General features: G+C 42.0%; 1 protein-coding gene across 16 annotated transcripts; it reads right to left on the bottom strand.

Moving 5' to 3' along the window:
* Positions 1 to 5,350: 5,350 nt before the first annotated feature.
* LOC103695886 (putative LRR receptor-like serine/threonine-protein kinase At1g53440) lies at positions 5,351 to 24,914 on the bottom strand. Of its 16 annotated transcripts, none has more exons than XM_089926092.1 (24): positions 24,453 to 24,914; positions 23,811 to 23,979; positions 22,460 to 22,531; positions 22,297 to 22,365; positions 22,128 to 22,199; positions 21,893 to 21,964; positions 21,701 to 21,772; positions 21,481 to 21,552; positions 13,028 to 13,099; positions 12,866 to 12,937; positions 12,686 to 12,757; positions 12,463 to 12,537; positions 12,257 to 12,334; positions 12,040 to 12,102; positions 11,904 to 11,942; positions 11,732 to 11,781; positions 11,225 to 11,595; positions 10,861 to 11,053; positions 10,626 to 10,763; positions 9,577 to 9,695; positions 9,212 to 9,422; positions 8,848 to 9,085; positions 8,461 to 8,611; positions 5,351 to 6,126 (listed from the first exon to the last, which is right to left on the bottom strand). In XM_089926092.1, exons 1-24 carry the CDS (start codon positions 24,583 to 24,585, stop codon positions 5,737 to 5,739), a joined length of 3,063 nt encoding a protein of 1,020 aa, XP_089782218.1. In that variant the 5' UTR covers positions 24,586 to 24,914; the 3' UTR covers positions 5,351 to 5,736. The 16 variants fall into 16 exon arrangements, 15 of the variants coding, with proteins under 15 accessions (XP_089782218.1, XP_089782221.1, XP_089782220.1 ...); XM_089926095.1 differs by having other exon boundaries at positions 12,257 to 12,322; XM_089926094.1 differs by having other exon boundaries at positions 21,481 to 21,549.
* Between the last annotated feature and the right edge of the window lie 1,020 nt (positions 24,915 to 25,934).

Genomic DNA, 25,934 nt, shown 5'->3' with positions numbered 1-25,934 from the left:
GTGCAACGCAAGCTGACAAAAGGAATTTCGCACGCACGCATAGACTTCACCAGGGTCCGGAAGGAAGGGAATAAAATTAGATCGTTCCTGCCTACATAGGATCTAAAACAAACATAAAAGAAAACAAATAACAGAAAGGAAAATTGGATGAAAAAATTTAGGAGGCAAGAAACAAAAATTTATTAAAAAAATATTTAATCAAGGTTGGTTTTATGACAAACAAACAAAATTTTCTATCTTTTTTTTCTCTCTCTTACCTTATGCCCACGGGCATCCCTCCTCTTTTATAACTCTTACTAAAAGACAAAATTCGACTACATGACACAATTATGCTAAGCTGACCTAAAGCCGATCCTCAGTTAACTCGTATCAGCACATAAAAATTAAAAATAATAATAATAAGTATTTTCGAGTTCGTTACTCCAATATTTACTTTTTTGTTTTTTGGTACAACTAATTAGAGATGGGCACTGGGCCGGGCCGCCCACGGCCCGGCACGGCACGGCACGAAGCGGGCCGTGCCTGGCACGGCCCCTTTGATAGGGCCTTGCTGGGCTAGAGGTTCCTGGCCAGCGGGCCGTGCCAGGCACGGCCCGCTTCGGGCCTGGGCCGGCACGGCCCGGTCTAGGCCCGCAGGCCAAGCACGGCACGGCCCGTGGGCCAGCACGGCACGGCCCATAAGGGCCTGGGCCGGGCTGGCACGCGAGCCTGGCACGGTCCGGGCCTGGGCCCGGCTCGGCCCGATAAAATTTTTTTAATAAATTAATAAATATTGAACACTAAGAAATCTTGATTTATGAATATAAAGCCACCTTAATGATGGGGGGTTTGGCATAGACCCCTACCAGTTTATTAATTTAAATCAAAATGGTACATGAAGGGAGGTTTGGACCTTGGTCTGACCTCTAGATTCTAGAATACAATAAGAAACTAAGAAAGGGCCGAGGTTTGGACCTTGGTCTGACCTCCAGAATACAATAAAAATGTACAATTATAAAAAATTAAGAAATCTTACTAATCATCAGTGATTCAGTGAATCAGTATTCACTCTTCAGTCTTCAGTCTTCAGTCTTCAGTCTTCAGTCTTCAGTAGTGTTTGTATCATCATCATCAGAGGATGTTGTATTATGTCCACCTTTATCTTGAAGTCTTGCCTCAGCATCCAGCCAATCCTTGAAGCAGAGAAGCATCTCCACCGTTTCGCCCGTCATCCTACTTCTCTTTTCGTCAAGAACACGCCGACCTGCACTAAAAGCGGATTCCGATGCTACCGTGGACATCGGCACAGCTAAAATATCGCGTGCAATTGCAGACATAACAGGATATTGATTTCTAACACTCTTCCACCAAGATAATACATCTAGATTCTCTATTTGATTTTCATCATATGCAGACTGAAGATCATTTCGTAAATAAAATTCTAGTTCACTACTTAAAGATGAAGAAGATGAAGAGGAACTTGAAGCATGTGTGTGTCTTCTCTGTGCAATGAATGAAAAAATAGATGACGAACGAGAACTACTAGAAGGAGGAATAGAGGTTTGTATTTGTGTTCTAGATCCACGAATTTTTTCATCATATATAGCATAAATATCATAAAGAAGTTGTCTTACCTCATCTTTAGCAGATTCAGCATCTTGATTCATATTTTCAGCGTATGCATCAAGTAAAATTAGCACGCCATTTAATTTAACTCTAGGATCAAATACAGCAGCTAAGTTATGCATAGGACATATCCTGTCCCAATACTCATTCCATTTAGATTCCATTAGGTGAATAATAGGCATTAAAACATCATCATATCTATGTTCTGCAAATTTTTGACTAATTATATATGCTTGTTGTAAAAATGAATATGAAGTAGGGTAATAAATACCAGAAAGAACATTGGTAGCATTATAAAAACTAAGCAAAAAATCTTCCAAAATTTTTCCTTTATTCCAATCAGTTTCAGTCAATGTAAATCCTAATCCACGATCATTAATATATGCACTTAATAAATTTTTATATGGGTATGCATCATGTATCATGCTATATGTGGAGTTCCAACGAGTAATTACATCAAGTTTAAATTTTTTAAAACGTTTACCATGATTTATGCATAATTCCTTAAATTCTTGAAGTCTTGATCTAGAAGCATGAATAAAAGAAACTGCATTTCTAATTTTTGAAATCACATCTTGAATCATGCCCATGCCAGCTTGAACAGAAAGATTTAAGATATGACATGCACATCTAATATGCAGTAAATTTCCATCTAATATGGGATGCAATGAGTCTTTTAATAATACAACAGCAGAATTATTATTAGATGCATTATCAAAAGTAATAGACATAATTTTATCATTAATATTATATGAACATGCAGTTTGATAAATTATATTTGAAATTTGTTGCCCAGAATATGGAAAATCAAAAGCACGAAAAGCAAGAATACGTTTATTTAATTGCCAATCATTATCAATATAATGAGCAGTAATGGCAATAAAACAATTACTACCTACAGATGCTGACCAAATATCAGAAGTTAATGAAATTTTTACATTTAAAGTAGAAAGTGTTTCAATTAAATTTTGTTTCATTGCTAAAAAATTGGTCATAGCTACTCTTCTAAATGTACGCCTACTAGTTCTTTTGTAAGCAGGTTGTAGGTTTAATTGAACATATTCTTCAAAATTAAAAGATTCACATAAACTAAAAGGTAATTCATCCTTAACTATCCATTTTACAAGTGCTTTTCTTTGATTTTCATGATTATATGCAAAATTACCTACAAGTAATCCCCCTTGTATATTAAGGCTACTTTGAGTTTGAGCATGAGAATCATGCATCCTATGACTCTCTTGATGTCTTTTTAAATGCCCTGTTCCCCCACTACTACTACAACTATAAAGTTTGGCACATTTTTTACATTTAGCTTTCCAGACTCCCTCAACCATAACTCTATCAAATTCATTCCATACAGTACTAGTCCTCTTACGAGAAGAGGTTTGACCTTCACTCGGTTCACCAGTTCTAGAGGAACTAGGAACAGGGGGTTGGGGATTAGTTTCTTCTCCCTCAGAAACAGGAATGCCAAACTGATTTTCCTCAAAAGATGACATATCTATGATTAATTCAAAAAATAAAAACTAACCGCAAGGAGGAATTGAGTAGAGGGTCGGAGGGCAGAGGCAGAGCCGAGATTCCGAGCTTCCTCTTGTGCTCTCAACAGAAGCGACCTTCTCTTCTCAACAGGAACCTCCTCTTGTGTAGTACTTGAACAAACTAAAAATTAAATTGCTAGAAGAGCACTTTAGAGGAGAGAAATAATAGCAGTAGAGAAGGAGAGAATGAGAGGTTTGGTGTGGTGAGAATGAGGGAGGAATGGGCTATTTATAGAAGCCCAAATTTTTTTTTCCCAAAATACCCCTCCATTCAGCCGTTATTGGACTGTTGGGAGGGGTAAAATCGACTTTTTCCCGAAACCCCCTCTCCAGACGGGCTGTGCCAGGCACGGCCCGTCTGGAGCCGTTACGGGCCGTGCCAGGCACGGCCCGTTTGCGCCCGTTACGGGCCGTGCCTGGCACGGCCCGTGCCGTGCCGTGCCCGGCCCGGCCCACCAATAGAGGGGCCGGGGGCCGGGCCGGGCTGGCCTTTCGTGCCTCACGGGCCGTGCCAGGCACGGCCCACTTAGAATTTGGGCCCGGGGGGCCTGGGCCGGGCCGGCACGGCCCGTTGCCCAACTCTACAACTAATATGCACCGTAAAATGGCAACCACCCTATTGGGTCACGTGCATCATTTCCGTAAAGGCGGCGAAGCACCCATGTTCATTTAAAGAGTATGCTCAAGCTTGGTAAAAAAAAATCTTTATAAATTAGGTATGCTAGGCTAGATTTGGGCCCCAATTTTTTTTTAATTCTTAAATCATTGTGCATATTGTCTGCAAGAAATATTATTTAAAATATTCAATAGAGTTCTAAAAATAAAATTTTTGATTTTTTTTCCGCAAGGAACCAGGATAAACGAGAGCTAGGGCAAAACTGAGTGAGACTGGGACTAAACCTATCTCTTAAAATTGTAGATAAATCTATACCAACTTATTGAATTGGTAATCTCAATCCTTTTGAGAAAAAATTAATTTGAGTCTTTAGAATAACTATCATTTAATAATTAAGTTTGGTCATGCTTATTTAAATTTTCATTCATATGTTACATAATATGCTATTTAATACCATGAAAAATAATAAATATATTTTGCAAGTCAATGGATGTCATTGGGTGTCACAAATCTTTGGTGAAATCTTTATAGAACGCTTGTTGCAAACCTGAAACAAAATAAAAAAAAAATACTAGAAAAAAAAATTTAGAAGAGAAAAAAAAATTGTTAAAAAAATATAAATCGAGATCGGCTCTCTTACAAACAAATAGAACTTCACGCTATGCATAAAAAACACCTCATGTCACACATCTTTCTTCTCTTTTGTAATTCTCATTAAAATACAAAATATTACTACATGACAAAATTCTATTAGGCTGAATTTATTGAGCCTGTGACTCATCCTAAGCTAACTTGAATCATCACATAAAAATAATAAAAAAAATAAACTTCTTGTTATGACTTCGACATTCAGCTCCTCTTGGGTACAAGTAATATGTATTGCAAAATGATCACCACCTCGGTCATCTTTTCCATCGTTAGAGGTGTCGATGGCGAAGCAGGCATGGCCTTACTGGTGAACCATGGCATTTTCAGCGAATCACGATGAAACTTGCGTCAAATTATCTTGAGGTTACACGGTAAAATAATTTTATTTTTCTTTTCTTTTCCCCCAAAGCACTCAGCCCATCCTGTTTCTGCATGACAAATTCCTGAGACGGTTGGTTGCACACGATGGTGGATTATGACTTATGGCCTCGGTGAAACCAATTAAGAATTATCTATCAAATCATAGAATCACAGTCGAGGATCCGAAGCATTATTTTTTGAAGCAAAATGTTGAAGTCACCACCAATTCACAGTTGTAGTTATAGATGATTTTGGCCATTTGCAGAAATCGTTTCATCAAAATATAATTATAGACGGACCTAATTAATTAGCAAACTTGATCTTTTGCACCAGAAATCCAGTTTAATTTAATCAATTCAACTGTATAGCAGCCAACTATGGACCGGAGAAGGTTAGCTTTATTATTTGAGTCCGTGGACGAAATCCCTCGACCCTAGGCACTGGAATTATATGATCAAAGACCTTGCTCCAGTCCACAAGTCACAATAAGCAGGTTGGTGCGGCTTACAAATTTGAGCGTCCCGGGTGCAAAGACCAGAATCAGCCATAGTCAGAAAAAAAGCTTATATGAAATACTTAATTGCCTTTGAAATTTATAGTTATATTAGCAAAAAAGAGCTACTTGATCCAATTCAAAGTACAGCAGAAATACTGAAGCCTTTGTATTATTGTTCTTCCAAATATCACAGTTTCCTGCTAAAAACCAATGCAACTAGTGGAACTTTAGGAAAAATATCCTTCTATTTTCTTCTGTAAGACGAAACTAACCATGTGAGCTCTAACTTCATAACAATATAAGCTTTTGCTGCACAAGAACCACTGTACCTGTAATGGAGAGTCACTAGTCTGCTTGAGACAAGACACCCACTTTATTCTTGACTATAACAGAAGAGATGACAGATATGCGTCCACATGATCTGTTCTTAACTATATCATCTCCTAATTTACTTTTCCCCAACCCCTCAACTATAAACTAATCTCTGTAATCTGAAGGTTGCTTGATGAAGAAAGTGGAGCGATTTCTTCCTTGCTACTTTGGGCAGACATTGAGGTATCAAACATTTGCTCATCAGTCGGAATGCTCTGTGCTCGGCTTTCTTGGGATATTTCCTCAAAGGACCTGTTTCTCAGATCCATGCTCCTGAAGCCTCTGGACTCTGTAGTAGGTACCCGCACAGGCATCTTCCCGTCTAGCATGCCCACCACAGAGGACATTGTTGGTCTGAGAGTTGGAGATAGGTTGGTGCATATAATAGCCAGGTTCAACATCTGCATTGCCTCTTCCTTTGAGTAGTTCGAACCAAGGCTTGGGTCGACGAGTTCAAGCAGTCTTCCCTCCTCTTGTAAAACATAGGCCTGCAAGCCACGTAGAAGAAAAATGAGTAAGCATCAATGTTCAATTCAAATCTTACAATAAAGAAAAAAAGAACATCCAAGTGATAAATCGACAAAGAAAACACTACAAAATACGAATTTAGATTAAAGTGAAGGCAATGTCATATTTGGAAAAAAAAGAATGACTATATTTTAATAAACTTGTGTCACCTCAAGTAGACTACCCATAAGAGTGTATCGCATGGATGTTCACTTTGTTGACAGTTAGGAAGGCTATGGCATGACCCAGCAGTAGGATGAAAAACACAGCCAGATGGGTGAAGAACTTGGCGAGTCTTGGGAGTACAAAGCAAAGGTTAATTCAGTGATTCAGGCGAAGCAAACAGCAGATATTCTGTCAGCAGTTTTCAAAGCAGGTTGGATTAAACTAAATACCATACAAATGTGTTTCAATTGGATAAATTTTTGTGATGAGTCTGGTAAGCCAATTTGGCCGCTGCTGAATGGTATCCTACAGAAACTATTCAATACAAGGAAATTAATGCTGCTGGAGATGGCTTAATCCAAGCTAGGCAGCAAGGGACGAGGAAGTTTATTAACAAAAGGATTGGGAAGAGAGATTTGCATGGTTAAATTGGCTCGTCTATAATGGTCTCTCCAACACAATGGTCAAATGAAAGTTGGTTATCGAGTATAAATGAAACTGGGAATTGATGATATTTGATACAGTGGCGGTAAGGGATTCTTTTCAATTATTTCTAGGCATGAAAATAGGTGCCGTTGCTGGTTGGGTTTGGTCAGTTTAGAATAATACCATATATAATGTTAACCCAGAGTTAATGTGAGTCAGCGTCAAACAAGAACTCTTTCACCCATAAGTACCCATGGGTTGACCTGCATGAACAATCCTGACTACATTGTCCCATAACCTACTATACTTTGCATGACCCAACTGCAAACCTACTCCACCCATCCAGATCCAGGCACTAAAGACTTGGTGTCTCAGTTCTAAGGTGAACTAAACGAATAGTATTGAAAAGACAAACTACTCTTAAAAACCTAATGTCATGGTCATTACCCGACTAGGCATGACCCAACTCACACAATTAAAGAACTCTATCTGCATGGTCCAAGTTGGATCAAAAGCTTCAATCCAAATCGAACCTGTTTAGGCCAAGTTTGGAAGGGCATGCATTTTCAGTGATTTGTTATCGCAGGTGGGTGCAACCAATACAAATTTAGCAGGATATCGTCTAGTTTCTCTCGAGGATAAATGTTGCCATCAAAGTAATGATTACAATTTTGTTATTGTGCTATTCGATGCTATCTAAAGATAAGAAAAGAAAGGGGTAACTTTCAAAAATAGACAAATTTGCCCTTGCAATTTCCTTCATTCTTGGGCCATTTGAAAATAAAGAATGATATTAAATTATTTTGATATTAAACATATCAAGTACAAACCCAACATAATAATAATATAATACATTTTTCAATATAACATATAACCATACCATGTAATATATTCTAATAACAAATGTACTATCAATATTGTATTATTTTATAGAATATAAATGTTAATTTATATATTAGTTGGTAGATAATAAGGATATATTCATATAATGTAACATAAAAATATTATACTATAACAGTACCATAGAATAATACTACTGTTATTAAACATAGGGTACTGTTTGAGATTGTAAGGGGAATTTATGAGTTAAATAAAATTGTTGGGCATAAGCCGTTCCAGGGTACCTATGGAACAAATTATCTAGGTAGACCTAATTTGACCAAACCGTTGGGTATAAGAAACCCAACCAGTTTAAGAGGATCTGGCGCCCACCTTAGATCAATGGAGCTATATCTGAAGTTCAAGTCAAAAAATTTGACCCAAACCTCACCCAAATTGGAAAAATCTTCACCAAAACCCAGCATAAACATGGTCAAGTCAGATCTGTTGTTGGGTTGGTTCAGTTTTTGCAACCCCTAATCATTTCTTGCTCCTGAGATTCTTTTTAAAATAATAAAGAGGGCATCCCTAAGTGAATGCTTTGGAAGGACTTCAACTTAGGTGGTTCTATCATGTTCCTTTAAATGTCAGAAATGACCATTCAGAAGGAGGCTTAGACAGTTACAACAAATTAACATTATTATCTGCTTTACTGGCCCAAAGCAATTAGGATCTACTATGAAAATCAACTCGTAGTTTTTTGTTTTCTGAGGATAAAAAAATGAACTCAAAGTTATACATTCACGTTTTTGTTAGTATATAAAAGTAAGATCTTGTCGTTCACCTAACAATGATCATGTCAACAAAAGTTCCTGAACAAAAATATGAGATCCAATAACCCTTACCCAATCAAGAAGAAAAACGAAGTCCTCCTTGGGCCTATAACTTGTGTTGCTCATTCCACTAACAATCTCCAACGCAACAACTCCAAAGCTGTAAACATCTGCTTTGTCTGTCAAGTAACCCCTTGTTGCATATTCAGGAGCCATGTATCCGCTGCATAAATACAGATCATCTTCATACAGTATACAAAAAGTACTGAATGTGCAGTAAGACCAACCAAATGATATTAAGTGTTCAAAGGCTGACAGTGCATGACACTGTAAATTACCATAAGTACCACAGAACTGTATTTTGCTACTAAGTATCTTCTCAGGTTGTATATTCTATTCACTAATTAATGCATAAAATACCATTTTGACAAATTAATATCTTATACATCATCTACTTACAATGTACCAGCTATTCGGGTGCTGATGTGGGTATTCTCTTCTTCATCCAATTTCGCCAAACCAAAGTCAGCTATTTTTGCATTGAGATCTTTGTCAAGCAGAATATTTGTCGCCTTGATGTCTCGGTGAACAATCTTCAACCTCGACTCTTCATGGAGATATGTCAAACCTCTTGCTACTCCTAGGCAAATCGTACGCCTTGTTCGCCAGTCCAATTTCCGTCGGTGTTCTTCAGGACCTATTAAAATTATGCTCTTGTTATCCTTTCTGGAAAAAATAATTAGTCAAAACAAAGAACATAAAATGAAAAAGGGTGTTGAATGCAAAGTATTGGAAATTATGGTAAAACAACAGCAACATTTACCAAATAGAGCACGAGCTAGACTATTATTTTCCATATATTCATATATTAGCAATAATTGATTTCCTTCAATACAACAACCAAAAAGCTTCACAAGATTTGGGTGCTGCACTGCTGATATCATGGCTATTTCATTGAGAAATTCACGGTTCCCTTGTTTAGACTTGGAAGAAAGCTGCTTAACTGCAATTACAGAACCATCAGGCACCACACCCTGTGACCAGGTAGTTGCATTTTACAATCAAAGCTCTACCAAAGGATAAGATGTAGAATATTTAAACATAAAATTACTTAAAGTGAGAAAAAGTAATCAAAATACAACAAAGAGGGAGAAATGAAAGTATCGATTTAGTATTGCTTATGCATACCTTGTAAACTGGACCAAAGCCGCCTTCACCTATCTTATTTGCACGATCAAAGTTATTGGTGGCAGCTTTGATCTGTTTTAAACTGAAGTAACTGGTGTGCAGCTTTAGGCCTCGAAGTTCTGCATGTATAGGTTTTATGGTTTAGAAACTATTAGATCAATGCATGTATTACTAATACATGGCCTTTGAAACACCTATATATGGGAAAGCAATGAACAAAATGCCAACCACCTATGCCCATGATTTATATTGCTCTAATTTCTTAACATACAATGAGAAATATCGATGCAAGATATAATTTAATAAAGTTCTAGACAAATACAGCTGTCAAGTGGAACATATGAGATATGATAACCATAAGTTTTCTTTGGCATCTTACATATTTTATCAGTATTGTGTACAACATCTCTCCTAATGCTTATTTACAAATCACGCCAGATAAACCTGTTTTTATTTGCAAACAGACCTTGGGCAAGGTTGACGCTACCTTCATTTGGTTCCACTAATAAAAATATGTTTATCTGGTTCAATTTGTAAATAGACATAAGAGGAGCTGTTATATGCAATAGTTATAAAATATTGGACGTGAAATGTAAAATACCCTAACCATAAATATAGAGCTTCCACTAAACTTATTCCCCATAAACTTGCTGAAATCATATTTGCTTCTTTTTATCTCCAACTTGAAGAATATTTAATGCGGTGAACCAGAGATTGTCTGATGAGTGTAATTCCTAGGAACCCCTCAAAAGAGTATTTTAAAAGGAAAGAAAGCAGTTATCTCAAATAGATGGGGATCTTCGTTCAGCCACTTGTTTTTTTTTTTTTGAAAAAAATGGTTGAGAATGAAACCATTTTGCTTCGGTCTCCAAACTGCAAATCACACACAAATCTTAGAGATCCTAGAAACTGATGTCAGATGCCGACAATACAGTCTTCTAGCTGCACTCTTGAAGGCATAAGGTCTCCATTGAAAATAAATGTTCTGCAATAATTCCTAAAGGAAACTTTAAAAGCACAATCAACTAAACTGAGCTTAATTATCTTACCATCGTTCTCAGCATTCTTCCTTCTGAAGAAAAGCAATAACAGGATTAAGGTCAACACAATTGCAACACAAGAAGCAGCAACTATGCTCAAAATAGCTCCAAGAGATAGATTGCTTTCTTCTGTATCTGGCTTGAAGTCTTCAAAGAAGAAATTATTTTGAAGAAGAAATTATCAGACCTCATCATTATATAAGTAATTCAAAAGGAAATAAGAAATGCACTTTTAAAGACTTACTTGGTGTAACTGAAATTGCAGATATAAGAGGTCCATATACACCTAATTGTGGAATGGCATTTGTTCCTTTGCCAGCCCACTGGAAGTGAATTTCCAAGGTGCCATTTACAGTAGCATAAAATGGTAGAATAATATTCTTACCAGTCCCATTTGCTACTTTTGCAATATTAAAGTCCTGTAAAACCTTTTTTCCCTGCGCAAATATACAGTTTCGTCATACAAGAAGTATTATTTACATGCTCACTTTTTGACATTGACATGGTAGAATATATATACAGAATATAATGAACGTAGCATTTAAAGTATTATTAGAGCAAGCAAAAAAAATGTGAGACCTAAAGATTGTAAAAATAAAGAAAGCTACCTGTATTGATACATCAAATAAACGCTCTCCAACACTAAAGTATGTTTGGTCATCAGTGTACATAATTTCAGCAAAGTGAAGCTTGACTGTATAAATTCCTTTCTGTAAGCAAAGACCATAGTATTTGAGAGACACAGGATTTAGCCGTGCAGTCATGTACAAATCCGGTTTGGTCATGTTCAGTGCTGATACATTTGTAGCAGTAAACTTTGCATCGCCATTTGCCAGAAAAACTCCTGTGCTGCTATAAGCCCATTTCCCACTATCAGAGGCGGCATATCTTGATGGACCCTGCTGTGATGTATCATCTTCGTATTCATCGTCATCAATGAGCACTTTAGGACCACCACAGTTTATGAACAACTTGTAGTCTGCAAATATTACAAAACACAATGATAGCCATTCATAGCTATGGTTTTATTTAGATATTTTAACATATCCCAGTACTTTGGAATATAAGCCTCAATCTCTTTAAAAAGCATAACTGAAACAAATTATTGCACCTACTTCTAGCTTTCCCTGTGCAAGGGAGATTCTGCCTTAAACATGTTGCGATCCTACAAGAAAAAAAGAAATAGTAGGTAGAAATTACCAACACATACTGTTAAAGCTAAATTTGACATGATAAGGACCTATATGAATTCAAAAATGAAGACATCATATGATATAAAAAGCTTACAAGTCATTGTTTGTTGATGAATAACTAGAAACCAAATTCCTACAAGCAAAAAACTGAAATCATAAGAGAAGGATTAAATGAATCACCAACTATAACTAATTGATTGTGTGGGAATATGAAATTTGAGAATTCTTACACATTCCCTTGTTGACAACTGACTGGTGCCGGAGATCCTGTGAAAGAGTTATATGAAATATCTCTGCAATTTTAAGTAACACAGTCAATAAAATGATTGAGATGAATGTTAGCACAAAACCATGTTTTTGATATTTCTAACCAAGACTATGACTCATCATAGCCAAATGAATAGAAAGTTCTGAGAAAATAAACATTTTCTGAGAAAATAAACATACATGTTTTTTCTACTGCTCAAGATCCAACTGGGTATTGTTCCACTTAGCATGTTATTAGCAAGGAACCTACATGATAAACTTAAGAGATGGATACGAGACAATTCATCCAAAAGAAAAGGAATGTAACGAATAGGAAACTAGAGTAAAACTTTCTGAACAAGGAGACTACTGTAATGTTATATAATGTGTTCGTCTAGTTTGCTTACATAAAACCTATTGAATTTTGAAGGCCATCAAAGCTTTTCGGAATTGAACCTGTCAGGTTGTTAAAGCTAAGGTCTCTGCAGGATAAACAAACATAGAACAAATAAGCAGGAAAAGTTTGCAACTTTGTTGCTGACTTGTATTACGTCTTCTTAATAGTAGATAGTGTGAAAAATAACTGTAACGCAAACAACTAATGAAGCTAACAGATATGGACAAACTTACAAGATATAGAGAGTGGTCATCTCTCCAATAAAATCAGGGAGTTCACCAGATATGGACAAGTTCCTCAACACACTGCATCATACCAACAACTAATATGCATTAAGTAGGAAAAATAAACACACTGCATCGACATATATTGTACTATTAGCCTTTGTTGACTTCAATTACATTCACACTTACAGATATTTCATGCTTCTCATGTTCTGCAATGGAGGGAACTTCCCGTCCCCTCCTTTCCAGTCAGACACTGCCCTGCAGTCCCAGCCATGCTAATTAAGAAACACTAGAAACCACTGGACTGATCAAAAATTGAATGAAGCAAAGCACTAAAAAGGGTCTTACAGCTGAGTTATGTTTTCCAACTTTTCTAATACGGGAGGAAAGGGCCCCTCCATCGACGTTCCTTGGATATTTCTAGGAACAGATTGTTCAAGATTCAAATCGTTAATCACTCAAACGGAGGACTCATCTGGCATTGCCTTTCTTTCAAAAAAAAAAAAACAAAAAAACAAAAGAGAAAATTTTGACAGACTCGGAAACAGTTTTCGATTTTGGTAGGTTTGTTCCTGAAGTTTTTATTTTTAAATCAGTTTTTATAATTTTTAGAACTTTTTGGTGGAAAAAAAAAAGAAAATTTACTTCCGAAAGTATGGAAATGGAAACAAAAACCCGTTAGGGAATTCCGTCGAACATTTGGCCCGCGCTCCTCCCCGTGCACATTGCGGAGCTCAATGTCCCTGTGGACTCTGGCCTTGGCCTTGGCTCTGCGGGGGGCGATGTTCCTTCTCCTACGTGGGCGCCACATCGTGGCCACCGAAGGAAACAAGAGGAGGAGGCGGCAATGCATGGCCGCCGGGGAGCCGCAGGCGGTGGAAGATTGGGTGGGTTTTTGATGGGAAACGAGGTCGTGTGTGCAAGAGTTTGTACGAAGCTGATATTAAAGCATGGACCATGTTGCTGGAAATTGGACCGGGGGTGACCACTGGGTGAAAAGGGAGGAGCTCCGTCGTCAAGCGGTGGGTGGCGATCCGTCGGCAGGCGGCGTCCTCCGGAGGTCCTGCAAAAAGCCGGTGGCCGGTGTTTCTGGTGTCGGCCCTCCGATGCCTAAGTCAGAGGGGGCAAGAGAGGGGAAAGGATCTCTTTTTTTCTTTTTGGAATTTTTTGGAGCCCAGCCCTTGATAAGGGTGAGGGGTTTTCCTTTTATAGAGGGATTCAGGTGTACCTTGAGATGCGACGGGGCGGACGAATTATCATCATGATTGAACGCGATCGTGTGAATTAATGCGTCGCCGTAGGAGATCAGTCCGGAGTCTGAGTTGCCGTGGAGAGCTTGAGGTCCGTGAATGGCATGCATTAATTGTTGGGTGAGCCGGAGGTCTGCAGAGGCCACGTGCATTAATTGTTGAGTAAGTCGGAGGTCTGCAGAGGCCACGCGCATTAATTGTTGAGTAAGTTGGAGGTCTGCAGAGGCCACGCGCATTAATTGTTGAGTAAGCCGCTCAAGGCGTGGTCCCAGATCGGGCCATAGGAGGATGTGACCATAGCGGGCAGTCGGCGAGGTCCGGCTTCCTAGATCGGACGCCTTTTGGATCGGGCGCCTTCCAGGTCGGGCGCCTTCTAGGTCGGGTGCCTTCTGGGTCGGGCGCCTCCGAGGTCGGGCGCCTTCCAGGTCGGGCGCCTTTTGGGTCGGGCGCCCTTTAGGTCGGGCGCCTCCGACCACGTGCTGGCGGCTCGCTCATGTGCTTTGGGGCAATTTATTTTCCCCCAACACTACCCCCCGACTTCCAAGTTCGAGCCGTTTGCGAGCTCGGGCGTGGGAAGTAGTCACCTTTATTGTGTCGGTGGGGACCAGGGAGTCTTTAATTATTCCGGCGCTTTTGCGCGTTTCGGGGCACCTTTTAATAAGAGGAGATGGGGAGACACCTTTTCGCCCCTCGAGGCCACCTCGCCTAGTGAGCTCATGATGGGGTCCCGGGATCCGACAGGACACTGCCTTGTATTCGAAGCGTCGATTCAGGTTTAATATGTCGCTTCGATTTTTGGGGCCGACACATGGCATGATCTAGATAGAAGGCGGGATTCAGTTCCGTCGATCTGGGCCATCGGGAGGGTCTATATAAACCCTCCAATTTAGCCCTAGAAAGGTTTTGGTTGGCCGTTTGTCACTGCTCCTATCCTTTCTTCTTTCTGTTCCTTTTCTTTCTCTCCTGGTTGCGACCGAGTCTTTCCGGCAGCGTTCAGGGGCGATTTCCAGCGACCCCATAGTAGGTCATTTTTCCAGATTGGCTCGGGAGTCTTTTCCTTTCAGTATTTGCCTTCTTCTCCTTCTTCCCTTTTATTTCTTGCTTTCTCCTTTGTTTTATCTTTCGTTCCTCGTCTTTTTCTTCGTTTTTTTCCTTTTCTGAAATGGGTCTTGGTCCCGGTGAGGTCGGGTCTACCTTAACCGAGGAGGACCTAGATCTGGTCCGTTCCCGATTTTTCTTCCAGCCCGAATTTCGTCTCGAACTCGCGGGGTCGGAGGGCCGGGTGACTAGACCTCCACCAGGTCGGATCGGAGTATATATTGATATGCTCTGGGCCGGCCTGCAGTTTCCCCTCCATGAGTTCGTAAAAAATTTGCGGGTGGAGTACCGGCTCGTCCCAGCACAGCTCGCCCCAAACTCGTGGAGGACCATTGTCGGATTTTTGTCTCTTTGTCTTGCGCACAGGATCCCGACATTGGTAAGTGTCTTCCGCCGGTGCTTCTTATTGAAGTCGAATCCGGCGGACGGGGAGTGGCTGTACTTCGCCTTTCGGGGTGGCATGTCACTCTTCCGAGGTGCCCCTTCTCTATTCATGAGTGGAAGAGGAGATTTTTCTTCCTTTCTTCCGAGCTCTCGTGGGGGTTCAACTCGAGGTGGGGGCGTCCCGGGCTGAAGGCCATGAACAGGCTTACCAATCTTACGGCGGACGAGCAGAGGGTTTTCGATGCTCTGCGTGGTCTCGAGAAGGATATCATTCTGACCGACCTCCTGACCGAGGATGCTTTGGTGAATGTCGGCCTGAGCTCGGCGCGCCCCGAGGGTAAGGGCAGTTGTACTGCTCCTTTATTTTACTGTTTTCTACCTTATATGTTTCTGTCCTTTTCTTTTTTGATGCTGGTCTGATACTTAGAAAATTTTTCCTTCTTTTCAGACATTCCAAATATGGTGACGAGCAACACCGCCCTTTTCTCCCGACTAAGGAAGAGAGCGGCCGAAGCCAGCGGGGCTGTTCCCGAGCCCAGAAAGAAGGCCAAGTCGGCTTCCACTTCTGCCCCCGCCGAGGCGGGGGGCTCTGGGGCCGGACCCTCCAGGTCCGTACGGATTGAAGCCCCGACTACCGAGCAGGCGAGCTCGGGTTCCCGAGGGGCGATGGGCTTGGCGACCCTTGCTTGCCTCGCCCCCATTTCTCAGCGGCCAAGTCGGCCGGTTATCTGCCTGTGACGCTCGGGCCCCCAGCTGAGTGGGGGCCCCGGAGTTTCGAGCTCGGACAGGCCAAGCTCGTCGGGGGCTGGAGATCGCTCCGAGAGAGAGTCTAGTGACCCGGAGTCCCCGATTCACGAGGGCAGCTCGGCCCTTCGAGACAGCGATGTCGCGCGCGCGGTATTTCGCCGCGCGATGCTCCCGGCCGACCGAGCCGAGTTCGCAGGCATCGCACTTGGGGATATCGTCGACTAGACCTATTGCAACGCTGCTCGGGTAAGCTACCTTTTCATTCTTGCTTCGGTCATTTCCTTTACTTGATATTTCCTTTATTTTCGCTTATCGTCGCTTTTCCTGCAGCATATCCACGAGATTGATACGCTGGTATTCATAGCCTCGGGAAGAGGCTCGCCGACTCCAAGGCCGTGCAGGCGGAGGCCATCACGCGGATGGAGGCCGCCGAGGCCGAGCGGTGATCCGCGCTCGACCAGCTCGCGGAGGAGAAGGCCGCGCACACTCTGTCGAGGTCGGAGTTGCGCGCCTCCGAGGTGCGTCTTGCTGAGGCCCGTGCCGAAGTCGTTGGCCAAAGATATGAGGGCGGAGTTCTCCGCCTAAAAATCGAGCAGCTCGAGGCTCGAGAGAAGAGGGCGCTGGAGCAGGCCCAAAACGCCGTGGAACTCTTCAAGGAGTCGAAGGAGTTCCGCGATATGTTGGAAGAAGAGGCCGGGGATGGGTTTCTCCGCGGCTTCGAAAATTTTTGGAGGCAGATGCACAGGTTCTGCCCCCAGCTGGACCTGACCGAAATTTGGCCAAGGATGGGGATCGGTGTCGAGAGCGAGGTCGACGTTCCTGCGATCCTCTCGGCTGAGCAGGAAGTTGCTGAGGCCGAGACTAGTGCGGCCGAGCAGGCGACGCTAGAGGCTCCCCTTGGGGAAGTCACCGAGGTCGCTCCCGAGGCAATGGGAGAGGCCCTGCCTGAGGTCGCCGCGGAAGGTCCTGAGCCAGTTCCTGCCGACAATCCCCAAATAATCATCGTGGACGACCCTGAGGTCGGCAATGATGCAGCTGCCGCTTCCTAGGACTTAGCTTTTCTTTCTGTTCTCTCTTTTGTAAGCGGGTTCGGCCCTTGAATACGGCTGAACCTTAATTTTGTACTTGGCCCTTAGGCCTTTATTAATGAAGGGCTTCTTTTTAAATTTGTACTTTTCTCTTCTTTGCATAGTAGGTAAACTTTTACCTTGGCTGGCTAAATTAAATTCTTCTTCCACGAATGTTTCTAAGTCTTCGATCTCGGCTAAATCAGTAGACCTGGGTTCTGGTAGCATTCGCTAGATTGTCGGGCTTAGCTCTGATAGGGATCGCGCTAAGGCTCCGTGCTTAGATTTTAAGAAAATCCACTAAGCCTTTGAGCTCGGGCTCCAAAGAAGTCCCGCTAATCCCTTAGGCTTAGATTTTGGAAATTTAGCCAAGTCCTTGGGCTCGGTTTCTAGGATAATCTTGTCAAAGCTTTAAGGTCGGACTCCGAAGAGGTCCTAGACCGAGGTCAGACCACTGTTAGGGCCTTCGTGCCCGTTGGCCTCGAACTCGGTTGGAGTATCAACAAGTAGAATCCAAACTTGCGGTGAGTGTTTTGACGCCTCCGGGCTTAGCTATAGTATCATTGGGCGGAGTTTGAAGTTGTCGTTACAGGTCGTCTCGGCTTGAATTAACGCTTGAAGTCGGCCGGGCCTTCGCTCAGAGGGGTCCGGAATAAACGGAGACCGAGCTGCAGATTGGTGCACGGGGTCGAGAAGACCTTGGCTTATAGTTGATTCAGAAGAGCATCCCAACCTTGGTCGGGGGAGGTCCCGAGCTTGGTCGGGGTTTCGTCGACCGTCTTGCAATATAAACGAATAGAGGTAATGACATAGGTGCTAGATAGAGTTGTACCTTTCGCAACATCGAAGCCGGGCATCTCAGGCCAGGATAAGCGATTTTGCTCTATGGTTAGCTTTTAGGGGCATTCTTTGGCCTGTAGGCTGCTTTAGACGCACCTGCATACCAAGGGGTCCGCGTAGGTACTGCCGTAGTGTTGGGTGTCTCGGGGGGCCATGTAGGTACTACCCCATCTTTCCGAGGTCGAGGGAGCTTAGGCTCGCTGTCGATCTGGTGATGCTTTTCGAGGTCGAGGAAGTTTGGGACTCTACGGTCAACATACGGAGCATCCCGACCTTGGTTGAGGTTTTTGAGGGAGATCAAGTCCAAGCTCGACGTCGGCGTGGTGAGGTGTTCCAGACTTGGCTGGGGCATCCGAACTCAGTCGGGTTTTCTGAAGATCACAAATATCCCAATATCAGGAGAAGCACGGAACAATTAAGGAGAGTTATGAATAAATTATCAGGAGAAAGAGGCAAGAGTTGCGTTTTCAAGTGTTGTGGACCCCCTGGGGGGAGCTACTGATAGTATATCCAGAGGTTCTCGGAGTTCCAACTTCGTGGGATGAGGGTCCCATCGAGAGACTCCAACTTGTATGCCCCGGGCCGCTGCACTCGGGCAATTCGGTATGGTCCTTCCCAATTCGGGGCAAGCTTTCCGCGCTCGGTGGGCTGAGAAGCTTCAGCTCTCCTGAGGACGAGATCTCCTGCCTTGAAGAGCTTGGCTTTTACTCTGGAGTTGTAGTACTGTGCCATTTTTTGTTGATATCTCACCATGCGAACACGGGTTGCCTCCCTTGTCTCTTCGATGAGGTCCAGGTTGTCCCTGAGTTGGGATGAGTTAGAGGCTGTGTCGTAATGTTCCACTCTTGGTGAGGGGAGTTCGATTTCCAGAGGGATGACAGCTTCCGTTCCATATGCCAGGTTGAAGGGGGTCTCGCCGGTAGAAAGTCGGAATATAGTTCTGTAGGCCCAGAGGACGTTGTAGAGGTCTTCGACCCATTGCCTCTTGGATCGGTCGAGCCTGGTCTTGAGCCCCTGAAGAATGGTGCGGTTCGTCACCTCGGTCTCTCCATTCGTCTGTGGATGGGCCACCGAGGTGAAGCGGTGGTCGATACCGAGCTCGGAGCAGAATTCTCTAAATCGGGTATTGTCGAATTGGTGGCCATTGTCAGATATCAGGACGCGAGGAAGTCCAAATCTACAGATTATTGACTTCCAAACAAAGTCCCGTATCTTTTGCTCGGAGATCCGGGCCACAGGCTCAGCTTCAACCCATTTGGTGAAATAGTCGATGGAGACGACCAGGAACTTCCTTTGCCCGGTAACCAGGGGAAATGGCCCCAGAATATCAATCCTCCATTAGGCAAATGACCAGGGGGCGATGATCGAGGTCAGCGGGGCTGAGGGTCGGCGTTGGATATTGGCATTTTGCTGACACCGATCGCATCTTCGGACGAAGTCCGCTGCATCCTTTTGAAGTGTGGGCCAAAAATAGCCTTGGCGCAGGACTTTGTGGGCCAGCGCTCGGCCTTCCAGATGGTTCCCGCATATCCCTTCCTCTAGCGCTAACTGTTGCTGGAAATTGGACCCGGGGGTGACCAATAGGTGAAAAGGGAGGAGCTCCGTCGTCAAGCGGTGGGTGGCGATCCGTCGGCGGGCGGCGTCCTCCGGGGGTCCTGCAAAAAGCCGGTGTTTCCGGCGCCGGCCCTCCGATGCCTAAGTCAGAGGGGGCAAGAGAGGGGAAAGGATCTCTTTTTTTCTTTTTGGAATTTTTTGGAGCCCAGCCCTTGATAAGGGTGAGGGGTTTTCTTTTTATAGAGGGGTTCAGGTGTACCTTGAGATGCGACGGGGCGGACGAATTATCGTCATGATTGAACGCGATTGTATGAATTAATGCGTCGCCGTAGGAGATCAGTCCGGATTCTGAGTTGCCGTGGAGAGCTTGAGGTCCGTAAATAGCATGCATTAATTGTTGGGTGAGCCGGAGGTCTGTAGAGGCCACGCGCATTAATTATTGAGTAAGCCGGAGGTCTGCAGAGGCCACGTGCATTAATTGTTGAGTAAGCTGGAGGTCTGCAGAGGCCATGCGCATTAATTGTTGAGTAAGCCGCTCAAGGCTAGGGGTAGCAAAATATGACCCGACCCGCCAACCCGACCCGTGTTCGACCCGCCATAAACAGGTTTGGGTTTGGCCTAAACAGATTCGGGTCGTAAACAGGTCGACCCGTTTAACCTGTTTATTAATTGGGTCGGATACGGATTTTAGATGTCTGACCCGTTTAAACCGTTTAACCCGTTTAACTGTTGGGCAGGTTAAACAGGTCTAAACAGGTTAAACAGGTCTAAACAGGTTAAACGGGTCTAAACAGGTCTAAACAGGTTAAACGGGTCTAAATAGGTCTAAACAGGTCGGGTTGGGCAGGTTAAACAGGTTGGGTTGGACAGATTAAACATGTCTAAACAGGTTAAACGGGTCAGGTTGGGCAAACAGGTTAAACAGGTCGGGTCGGGTTGGGTAAACAGGTTACCTGTTTATTAAACAGGTTAAACGGGTCGGGTCGGGTTACCTGTTTAATAAACAGGTTAGGTTCAGGTTTGTAATTCCTGACCTGTTTAATAAACAGGTCAGGTTCAGATTTATAGTTCTCTGACCCGACCTGTATTTGACCCAACCTGTTTATGCCTGACCCGACCCGATTGCCACCCCTACTCAAGGCGTGGTCCCAGATCGGGCCGTAGGAGGATGTGACCACAGCGGGCAATCGGCGAGGTCCGGCTTTCTAGATCGGACGCCTTTTGGATCGGGCGCCTTCCAGGTCGGGCGCCTTCTAGGTCGGGTGCCTTTTAGGTCGGGCACCTCCGAGGTCGGGCGCCTTCCTGGTCGGGCGCCTCCGACCACGTGCTGGCGGTCTGCTCATGTGCTTTGGGGCGATTTATTTTCCGCCAACAGACTAAATATATCAAAAGACTTACGAAAGTTTAAATTTTATATGCATAAATTTTGAGGGTAATTTGCGACCAAGACAATGGCGGGTAAACCGGCATCACACGAGATAAGGCCATTTCCGTTCGATGGTTGAATCTGAGAAAGAAAAAGGATCATCGGTCATGATATTAATTTCTTTCCACCACCCCTTTCTCATCCTTTAATTTTCTTAATAAATAAAAAAATATGCAAGATCGAGCTAGTCCAACATAAATTAATTTTTTTTCCAATTTTGTGAAAAAAATTGCAAACTTAATAACTATTGATTTCTTAGAAATACCCAAAATATTTTCCAAATGATAATTATCAAAACTAATAATATTTTCGTTACAAATTATTTAAAAATATGCAACAAAAAAATAAAGATATATTATAATAAAACAATTGGTCAATAGAATTGATGCAATATTACTTGCTGCCAGACATGGATCAATTTGTATCATTACTCACAGAAATTCAAGTTTCGTCCAGTTTCCAATGAAGCTTGGAATTTTGCCAGAGATTGGGTTTCCATCAATTCTACTGCAAGAAGAAGCTCCATCAATTTTCAGAATCTACTTTAATTTATTTGATTCTAGGTAGCATATCAAAATTGTCGGAAAACCCATGGCCAGTGAGGCCCCGTGGGTGCACCTTGTAACTGACTAGTGGGAAGAGCTTCTTGACTTACAAGTCTGTCATGTTCCTGAGTTTCCCAAACGACTCTGGCAACTCTCCACTTATGTTATTTGCCGAAACTTGGCTGTAGGGAAGGAAACAAAGGGCAATTATAAAATAGAATAGTTAATAGTTCTTAGTTTAACAAATAAGAGTTGGAGATTTAATTAAGAATAGCCTGTGTATAAATGAGAGGGGGACTTACAAGATTCGTAAGTTGATCAGGTTACCAAGGGCTGGAGGAATAGAGCCTTGCAGTTGGTTATCTTCCAGAACCCTGTAAGACAGAAAATAATATAAAATAAAAAAAATTCTTCGTGGCATCCACAAAATTGTATACGAGAAATTCATTGAGTTGCACCAATCTTCTGAGAGAGTTATTCCTGGGTATTTAGGGAAAAAAGATAAAGAGAAAATGAAAACCGAGGAAAGGTAAGTACAGCTCCTCAAGGGATGTCATTCTTCCAAGCTCTCGTGGAATCGTCCCAGAGATTCGGTTTCCCAAAAGTGACCTACATTGAAGCCAGTCAGGATTATGTCATTTGTACAATTCTTCCTTCATCCTCTTTTCTTGAAAAGAATCTAGGAGGAAGATATGAGACGAAATACAGATGGGTGAGGGGAAGGGATGCCCAGGATGCAGGAATGGATCCACCGAGATAGTTCCAAGTTAAATCTCTGTTGCATAAACAAAAACATGGACAGAATAATGGCATGAGCTTGAGGTCCCGTAAATTCCTATATTTTTCACCATACTGCTATGTAGACTTACATATCTGTTAAGAAGGTGAGGTTGGCAAACTCCTCGGGAAGAACTCCAGTCAGGTTCTGACCCTTGAGCCAACTAAAATCCAAATAAAAGATATGATTATGACAATAATCTCAAAGCCGTCACCGGGAGAAGAAATATATTTAGCTTTAGACTGCACTAGTTGGGAAAATTGGTCTGATAGGATTACATGTATTTAAAAAGTTGCATTTCCAATTATACGACATTGTTTGTTTGTATTTATATGCACTTGCAATAAAAGAAAAAAAATATTTTCTAGATGTAACTCCAAATTTAATAATCTAAAACATATAATAACTTATCAGAGAAAATACAAATATGATACTACTGCATATTATATTAAAAACAAGGATATTATAGGGATATTAGTTTATTATATGTTTACAACATTATATTGAGTTAATAGATTGATAATACATCAAAGTATAAAATTAGTTAACACGATAAGGTCATAATCATATGGCTGTAGTTCACTTACTTTTATTATTTAACATTATATATATTAGTGTATATTATATGTAATGTTTTGTTGTAACAATGTCTGTGCCTGATGTTTTGTTGTAACATTGTAATATCGCTTCGCAATGTGTGCGCGTGATGTTTTGTTATAACAATGTAATATCACTTCGCGGTGTGTGCATGTGCATGTGCATGTGCATGTGCCTGTGGGGGTGCGTGGGCGTGGATGCAGGTGTGCGTCTAGTTGCATGTGTTATTGTTATTATAATTCTAGTAATACAATATATCTAATAGTGATAGAATCAGAATACCATTATATGAAAACTAATGATATTACACAATCATGTACATAATACATGCAAAAGAAGTATATCATATAGCATGCAACATATATAGTAGATTTTCCTTTAAAAAAAGGACATATATAGTACATTAATATACATAAGAATAAGTATGCTATGGTGATAGAATTATATGTATATCTAGATTACATAATATTTAATATTATAGAAATTTATATTTTGACATATGATAGTTATGATATGTAACATCCACTTTAACAATATGAAGCTATATTACCATGCGATAACAAACCAATTCCTCGTTGCTTAAAAGTGACAACTCTCATTAGCCTAGTTTGGAATTATTATACTGGCACTCAAAAATAGAATTGAGAACACATCTTTGACATCCTTCTATATGAAACCAGATAATGAATTTGAGGTCGCAATAATTGAAAATGCATGTTCATTCTTATGATACTAAACAAGCTAAGTATATTGTTTTTTTCATAAAATTTAGATCAGGCTTTATTCTTTGAAGGAGATCAAATGCAGAACATCGAAAAAGAGACTCGTGAGCAAAGGGGGCGTACATGCTTGTGACGTGACAGATATTGGAGGTCGTGTTGCACTCGCAAGTGACATTTTTGGCTATCCCGTAGGCGTCGGAAGATTCCAACCATCCTGCGGTTCTACTGCAAGGGTCCACTGAGAAGTCCCACTGCTTTCTCAACTTGGAGCCGATCGTTTTTAGCGCTTCAACTGTGGTCCATCATTACCAATTCATGAAACATTTTGTTTCTTAATTTCATGCAAATTAAAGAAAGAAAAGAAGGATGGTCTAATTATACTGCAAGGTTGTTCTAAAATCAAGATCATATCTACTGAAAGGCAATACCCAATTCCATACGGCACCCATTTCATGGAGTTGGGTCTTGCTCATCTGGAAACTGCCGTTCATTTTTGCATCAATAACTATGCTATGGAAAGATAGATTTTTTTTCTTTTTCTGAAAGAACTGAAATATAGAATGACCAAGGTTATAGGCAGTTTACTTAAATCTCCATCACATCTGTAACTCATTGACCTTGTATAAAAACAATCGTTGAGGTGACTCCGAATAAGAACGGAAGGAGATTATTAGTCGATACCAGTATCATCAGGAGCCATTGTTTCATAAGTCATGATGTGAAGAAAAGAGAATATATATTACTAAAAATAAACCAAAAAAGTACCTTCTTCATCAACCAGTTTCTGAGCTCTGCCCATATCAAAGCAGCTTGAAGCTAACAGCATGGAGAAGACAAGGAGAAGCGTAAGCCGACGCTTCCCCTCTTCTACTACTACGATTACTCTCATCTCCTCCATCTCACCCTCTTCTTTGGAAACAAGAACCAGGAACAAGCAATGCTGGCAAACTACATCAGGAAAAAAATGAGGATTCTCTGCGATGAATACCACTTTGGTCAAGAGCCGCGCCTTCGTTTCGGGAAAGAAAGATTAAAAAAGGAAGAGGGCTGCGCCTTTCCGTGTGCGGTCAAGAACCGCGCCTTGGTTTTACGGGGAAAAAAATAAGAACGAAAGAGGGCTGCGCCTTTCCAAGTTGCAAAGATGGGGTGGAAAGCACATGGCATCCAGATCCCATCCGCTCACCGTGCTTCTTTTTTGTTTTTTTCTTTTTCTGATAGGACCCACCACGTTCCTCAGAAGAATGCAACTTGTGAATGGATGAAACGCTTTGACCAACTGTGGCCCTTGACTCTGATGTGATGTTACCACGTACCATGGCTCTCCCGCTAACTCGGTAACTCGCCTCTAATTACAGACATAATTTGGTAAATTAAATATTATAGCACCACTTTGTCAGGACTTTGTCGATGTCCAAAAAGATTGTTATCTTTTAAATAAATTTTTAAATTCAAAATTGGTGTCACCGTGACACTCTGATCTTATAGTGAGCATAAATTTATATTCAAAATTAAAATTTGATAATCTTAAATTGAACTATATTTGGATTCTGAAGGCATAAATATTATTGTTTTTGGTACAAGACAAGTATATACTATTGATTTGTTAGTGGCATTAGAATCATCTGACGATGCGCATGCAGTTGATTCCACAATAAAAGTGATGACATTCGTATGTTGTACATATGCTACCTCGTTAATGTAAATAAAAAAAATGATGGAAGGCAAAATGGATCGTCCTACTCCAGTGTGGAGCTATCCAATTTTGGCCAAGCAGACCTCAGAGTCGAACAGGCCAGACTTCGGTCCCACTAAGAGCTAGGCCGACCTCGGACCCCATTGAAGGCCGAGCCGACCTCGGACCTCGCTGAAGGCCAAGCTGACCTCGACATAAGGCCAAGCCGACCTCGGCCCATCGGACCCTGTCGAAGGCCGAGCCGACCTCGGCTAGAAGCCAGGCCGACCTCGGACCTTGCTGAAGGCCGAGCCAACCTCGTCCTTATCAACCTTGATCTCCGTGATTCACGCCGCCTCCAACTAATGGCCAGCTGATCACAGCTCGACCTGAGACTATAGGTAACGGCTGAGACCCTCACCCTATAAAAAAGGGATAGGAAAAGGCCCTCCGTAAGCAATACAAAATAATTCAAGGACCAAGGACCATACCTTGCCATACCTATCAAGAGCCATATCCTGCTACACCAGCCAACACCATGCCATGCACAAGTACTGCCCAAACTGTGTGCCTCA

This window comes from Phoenix dactylifera, chromosome 1 (assembly GCF_051530095.1).
Source record: "Phoenix dactylifera cultivar Ajwa chromosome 1, Ajwa_hap1_PhDact_Kaust_v1.1, whole genome shotgun sequence".
Classification (NCBI taxonomy): Eukaryota; Viridiplantae; Streptophyta; class Magnoliopsida; order Arecales; family Arecaceae; genus Phoenix; species Phoenix dactylifera.
The sequence above is the reverse complement of the archived record's forward strand: the minus strand, read 5'-3'. Positions and strand labels throughout refer to the sequence as shown.

Coding starts and splice junctions, on each gene's coding strand:
- LOC103695886 (XM_089926092.1), bottom strand. CDS start 24,585: ATGGAGGAGATGAGAGTAATCGTAGTAGTAGAAGAGGGGAAGCGTCGG. Junction 13,100..21,480: donor TGGACGAAACTTGAATTTCT/GTGAGTAATGAT, acceptor ATCTGTTCCTAG/AAATATCCAAGGAACGTCGA. Junction 10,764..10,860: donor TGCAATTTCAGTTACACCAA/GTAAGTCTTTAA, acceptor TCTTCTTTGAAG/ACTTCAAGCCAGATACAGAA.